The sequence below is a fragment of the Mandrillus leucophaeus genome, unplaced genomic scaffold, assembly GCF_000951045.1.
Source record: "Mandrillus leucophaeus isolate KB7577 unplaced genomic scaffold, Mleu.le_1.0 Scaffold614, whole genome shotgun sequence".
Taxonomy (NCBI): Eukaryota; Metazoa; Chordata; class Mammalia; order Primates; family Cercopithecidae; genus Mandrillus; species Mandrillus leucophaeus.
Genome location: NW_012106631.1, coordinates 468642 through 474239, shown reverse-complemented (window position 1 = coordinate 474239; position 5598 = coordinate 468642). Strand labels below are relative to the sequence as shown.

General features: G+C 41.1%; 1 protein-coding gene across 3 annotated transcripts in view; it reads left to right on the top strand.

Annotated features, from left to right (window-relative positions):
- Positions 1-215: 215 nt before the first annotated feature.
- Positions 216-5598, top strand: part of CERKL (ceramide kinase-like) — a 129573-nt gene continuing 124190 nt past the window's right edge. For all 3 annotated transcript variants that reach the window (XM_012000042.1, XM_012000041.1, XM_012000040.1), the window contains exon 1: positions 216-554. In XM_012000042.1, coding sequence (XP_011855432.1) covers positions 317-554 — 238 coding nt within the window. In that variant the 5' untranslated portion in view covers positions 216-316. The remainder of the gene's footprint in view (positions 555-5598) is intronic.

The window sequence follows — 5598 nt, the reverse complement described above, 5'->3', positions numbered from 1 at the left end:
TTTGAGGAGGGCTGGTTTAACTTGAGGGTAACGAAAAGTGCGAAACCGTACTTTGCAGGAGAAGCTAGGCGGAGGGAGCCACTTATTCTTCCTCTTGCAGCTGGGTCTTTTTGTAGTGAGTGGCGAAGCGGGAGGCTGGCAGGCCAGGGTGCTGGACTGGGTCAGGCGCGGCCCCGCCTCCCTCCTGGGTCCTTGCCCTGCGCGCGGTTGCTGTGGCAGCGCAGGACGCGGCTAGAGCTGGGGTTGCCGCGCCCTCCACCTCCTCTTCCAAAGGCCTCCCCGTACCCCTGGCTCGGGCCCAGCCTGCGGCTCCGCCATGCCCTGGAGGAGGCGCAGGAACCGGGTGAGTGCCCTGGAGGGCGGCCGGGAGGCAGAGGCGCCCCCGGAGGCTGCCGCTGTGCCTTCGGCGCTGTTAACGTCCCCGCAGCAGACGGAGGCGGCGGCCGAGCGGATTCTGCTCCGGGGCATCTTCGAGATCGGGAGGGACAGCTGTGACGTGGTACTGAGCGAGCGAGCACTGCGGTGGCGGCCCATTCAGCCCGAGCGCCCGGCGGGTGAGTGTCAGGCCCCAAGCGTCTTCGCCTCCCTCCGCGCCTCCTCCCTCTCCCCGGCCCAAGGCCTGCCACCCGCGCGCTTTCGCTCCACCCTCTCCTTCTCTCTCCTCCCCTCCCCGGGCTCTCCTCACAGCCCGGACTCTCCTCACAGCCGGGACAGGTTACCGAGTCCCCAAGTCGCCGCCGCCTCCTTCCCAACCGGGAACTCACGCCCCTCGCCCCACCCCAGAACCCCCAGGGATTCATTTCGCTACCTAGCCTTCTCCCGCCTCCGGGACCTTCCCCGGACAAACGTCACACACAGCTTTTGTTCAGCGTCTCAGCAGAAAGTCTTGAGCCACAAAGGGGAGGTAATTTACAAATGTGAGAAGGTCACCTACTCCGCCCCTCCAAGTTGAAAAAGTTTTAATCCATCAATTTGATGGTACATTGAAACTATAAACATTTTACAGATTATGCATACACAAGAGTTCTGATCCAACTTTCATTTTGCTGACTTGAAAATGTAACCCCAGAGCTTTGGGAACGTTTCTGGATTTTTTTCTGCCCCTCACCTCCCTTGCCATTGTCAAGAATTAAGACTTCTTCAGGCTCAGTCTAGAAACTTTTAATTTTTAATATTGACCCTAGAATATTGGATCACAGTTTTGCGATACTTAGTTACGTCAAGCGGTTTGCTCACGTTTGCCTTTTATTGACTTAAAATTTTAGTTACCTAAAAAAGTTAGAATGCTGTAGTTTACAACAGAAATACTTGGAGTCTATTTTCACGTCTTAGTCAAATGGCTTTATAAACTTACAGATAACTTATAAAGACCATTTTACAAGTCTTGTAGACTTTCATATAGTCTTATTTCTAAGTCCAAACTCGAGAAATACTCCCCATTGTTGAATTAGCTCAGCTGTGAGTGGTGAAAGAGATGAAATGGGGGAGGAACTACATCAAGGTTACTCGCTAGGAGATGACTTGTGGGAAACGGAATTTGGTATTCAACCTCTTTTAGCTCAATACAAACTTATGAAATTAAAAAAATTTGTCTTCCCCTGTTGGAAAACAAGACACAGTGTGCTATTTATGTTACAGAATAGAAAGACTCATTCTCTTCAAGTTTCTTGCTCAAAAGTCTAACGAAATGAAACCAACTAGCCAGGGTCTCAGCACTGGTTGCGATTGTGAATTCTGCCTGTGCTGCATGTGCCATCGTCGCTCACTTCATGAAAACAGTCTTTGACCTTAAAGTGTTTTCAGGTGTTCTGAAAGCCAAGGTGTAGTGTTTTCTTGAACCTTTTAAGTTAAAAGCTAGGGATATAGCTATAGAATTATTTGTAAGTCTTTCAGGCAATTCGAGTTATGCAATATAGAAGTTTATAATTAGAGTTTGGATTAGCCCAAAGAGTCAATTTAACCTACAACGCAGCTGAAATACTATAGAATTAAAATGAGACATTGTGCAATGAGAGGTCATACAAACCAATGTTGCAGTATTTGTGTACAAAAAAAGCAAACAATGACATGAGAAAAATGCTGTTTTTTATTGAGTGATGATTAAGGAAAAATAGGTTTAATTAGCGCATCCCTGGCAGTAGAGTTCTAAATAAAGGTTGTAAGTACTGATTCTTTGTTTAATTATGCCCTAAAATAATTTGATTGTCTCTTTCCTTCAAACAGGCGTACCCTTTTTTCTTTGTAATTAAGAGCTGGTATTCAAACGACTTTGGGCCTCTAAAATTGGGGACACAGAAGCCTAGAGCCTTAGTAAGTACTTCTATTTATGGAAAAAAACAAGAGATGTTTTGTTTAGGTAAAATATAGCCAGACATGGTGGTGCGTGCCTGTAATCCCAGCTACTTGGGAGGCTGAGTCAGGTGAATCGCTTGAACCTGGGTGGTGGAGATTGCTGTAAGCCGAGATCATGCCACTGCACTGCAGACTGGGCAACAAGAGTGAAATTCCATCTCAAACACAACAAACAAAAACAAACACTGGGAAATAAAAAGGAGATATTAAGAGATGATATATTTAAATATTAGAAGTACTCTCTGTTGTTGAATAAGCTTAGATGTGAGTGGTAAAAGATTAAATGGAAGAGGAGCTACATCAGAGTTACTGTACTTGGGAGGACGTGATATGGTAGGATGTGGTGGGGAGAGAGCATGTCCATTGCTGGTTGGCAAGTGACTGGCTGCCTCAGAAAAGGATGAGGGTGGGTAGAGGAGGTCACTGGAGATTATTTTAACATACCTATGTTTTCAAGACTGCTTAGTTTTTAAACTTCATAGTACCTTAATTGTTTTCACTGATGAAATAAAATACTATGTGATCTTTTTCTAATTTTCCATCTTGAGTGATGAGCAAAGACATTAATGTATTTTATGAAGACTTTGACTGCCAAAATTGGGACAAATTGATGGTCTTGTTGGCAGGGTAAATGAGCATAACTGTAGTAATCGTAGTTCTTTTTATTGGGTTCAGGGGTGACCTGGAATAATGGATGTGTTACCCTTCCCTGTAGAAGTGAGGCTTTCAAAAAGAGGCTATAAGTCAAGTTGGGAGGCACAAAAGTATCAGCACTTTTTGGGGCTCTTTTTTAGGTAGAAAAATATTTTAAATCAAACGTGTGATGTTATGCATGTGCTTCTTAAGCATGTTAACTCAACCAGATCCAACAGCTGGTCTAATAACTTTTTAATTGTTTAAAAAAATTTTAATTGACACATTGTAATTGTACATATTTATGAGATACTATTTGACGTTTTGATATTTATGTTGTGCAGTTATCCGATCAGAGTAGTGTTTCCTTCATCTCACACGTTCATCATTTCCTCACATGTTCATCATTTCCTTGTGGGTTAGAACATTCAAAAGACTCTGTTCTAGTTATTTTGTAATATACAGTATTTTACTGTTAACCATAGTCACCGTACTATGCAACAAAACCCCAGAATTTATTCTTCCTACCTAGTTACAACTTTGTGTCTGTTGACTAACCTCTCTCCATCCTTCCTTCTCCCCTCCCCTTCCCAGTCTCTAGTAACCACTATTCTAATCTCTGCCTTATCTGTATCAACCTTTTATAATAGAAAAAGATTCTACATGTGAGTGACATCATGTGGTATTTGTCTTTCTGTGTCTGGGTTACTGCACTTAACATGATGTCCTTCAGGCTTATCCATTCACAATTGACAGGACTTTATTTTTTTATGGCTGACTAGTATTCCATTATGTTTATGTATCACATTTTCTTTATTCATCTATGGTTGTATGCTTAAGTTGATTCTATATCTTGGCCATTGTGAATAGTGCTGCAATAAACAACGGGAGTGCAGATCTCTTCAGCATACTGATTTTATTTCCTTTGGATGCATATCCAGTAGTGGGATTGCTGGATCATATGATACTTCTATTTTTGATTGTTTTAGGAACTTCCATGCTGTTTTCCATAATGACTGTACTAGTTTACAATCATACCAACAGTGTGTGTTCCCTTTTCTCCATATCTGTGTCAATACTTATTTTCTTTTGTCTTTTTGGCAATAGCTATTCTAACTGGAGTGAAGTGCATCTTCTTGTGGTTTTGATTTGCATTTCCCTGATGATTAGTGATGTTAAGTATCTTTTAAATGTACCTGTTGGTCATTTGTGTGTCTTCTTTCGAGACCTGTCAAAATCTTTTGCCCATTTAAAAAATCAAGCTGGCCGGGTGCACTGGCTCACACCTGTAATCCCAGCACTTTGGGAGTCCAAGGCAGGCAGATCACGAGGTCAGGAGATCGAGACCATCCTGGCCAACATGGTGAAACCCCGTCTCTACTAAAAATACAAAAATTAGCTAGGTGTGGTGGTGCATGCCTGTAGTCCCAGTTACTTGGGAGGCTGAGGCAGGAGAATTGCTTGAACCCGACAGGTGGAAATTGCAGTGAGCTGAGATGGTGCCACTGCACTCCAGCCTGGCGACAGAGGGAGACTTCATCTAAAAAAAAAAAAAAAATCGTTATTATGTTTTTCTGTTGAATTAAGTTTCTTATATATTTTGGATTTTATCCCTTTGTCACATGTATAGATTGCAAATATTTTTCTCCCATTCTGCAGCTGTTTTCACTTTGTTAATAGTTTTTCTTTAAGGTGCAAAGGTTTTTAGTTTGATTTAATCTTATTTTGTCTGTACTTTTGAGGGTTTATTTTTAAAATCCTTGCTCAGCTCAGTGTTGAGAATAATTTCCCTTTTTTCTTCTAGTAATTTCATAGTTTCAAGTTCTGCATTTTAAATCTTTAATCTATTTTGATTTTTGTATATGGTGAGAGGGAGGGGTCTAATCTCATTCTTCTGCATGTGAATATCTAATTTTCCTAGTACCACTTGTTGAAGAGACTGTCTTTTTCCCAGTGTATGTTCTTAACATCTTAAAAAAATCAGTTGGCTATTGTAGATGCAAAAATGTATTTCTAGGCTTTCCATTTTATTTCATTGGTCTGTCTGGTTTTATGCTAGTTCCATGCTGTGTAAATATAGTTTTATTGTATATTTTGAAGTCCGGTAGTATGGTGCCTCCAGTTTGGTTCTTTTTGCTCGGGATTGCTTTGGCTATTTGGTTTTTTTTTTTGTGTGTGTGTGGTTCTATATGAATTTTCAGATTGTTTTATTTCTGTAAAGAATGGTGTTGTTCTGATAGAGATTGCATTAAATCTGTAGATAACTTTGGGTAGTATGGCCATTTTAACAATATTAATTATTTCAATCCATGAACATGGACTTTCTTCCCATTTATTGATGTGGGAAGATAATTTCTTCCATCAAAATTTTATACTTTTCACTATAGAGATTCTTTCACTTCCTTGGTTGTTTATTTCTAGGTATCTTTTTAAAAAAGTAACTACTATAAATGGAATTGTTTTCTTGATTTTTTCACGTAGTACAATATTAGTGTATACCAACAGACACATGAAAAAATGCTCATCGTCACTGGCCATCAGAGAAATGCAAATCAAAACCACAATGAGATACCATCTCACACCAGTTAGAATGGCAATCATTAAAAAGTCAGG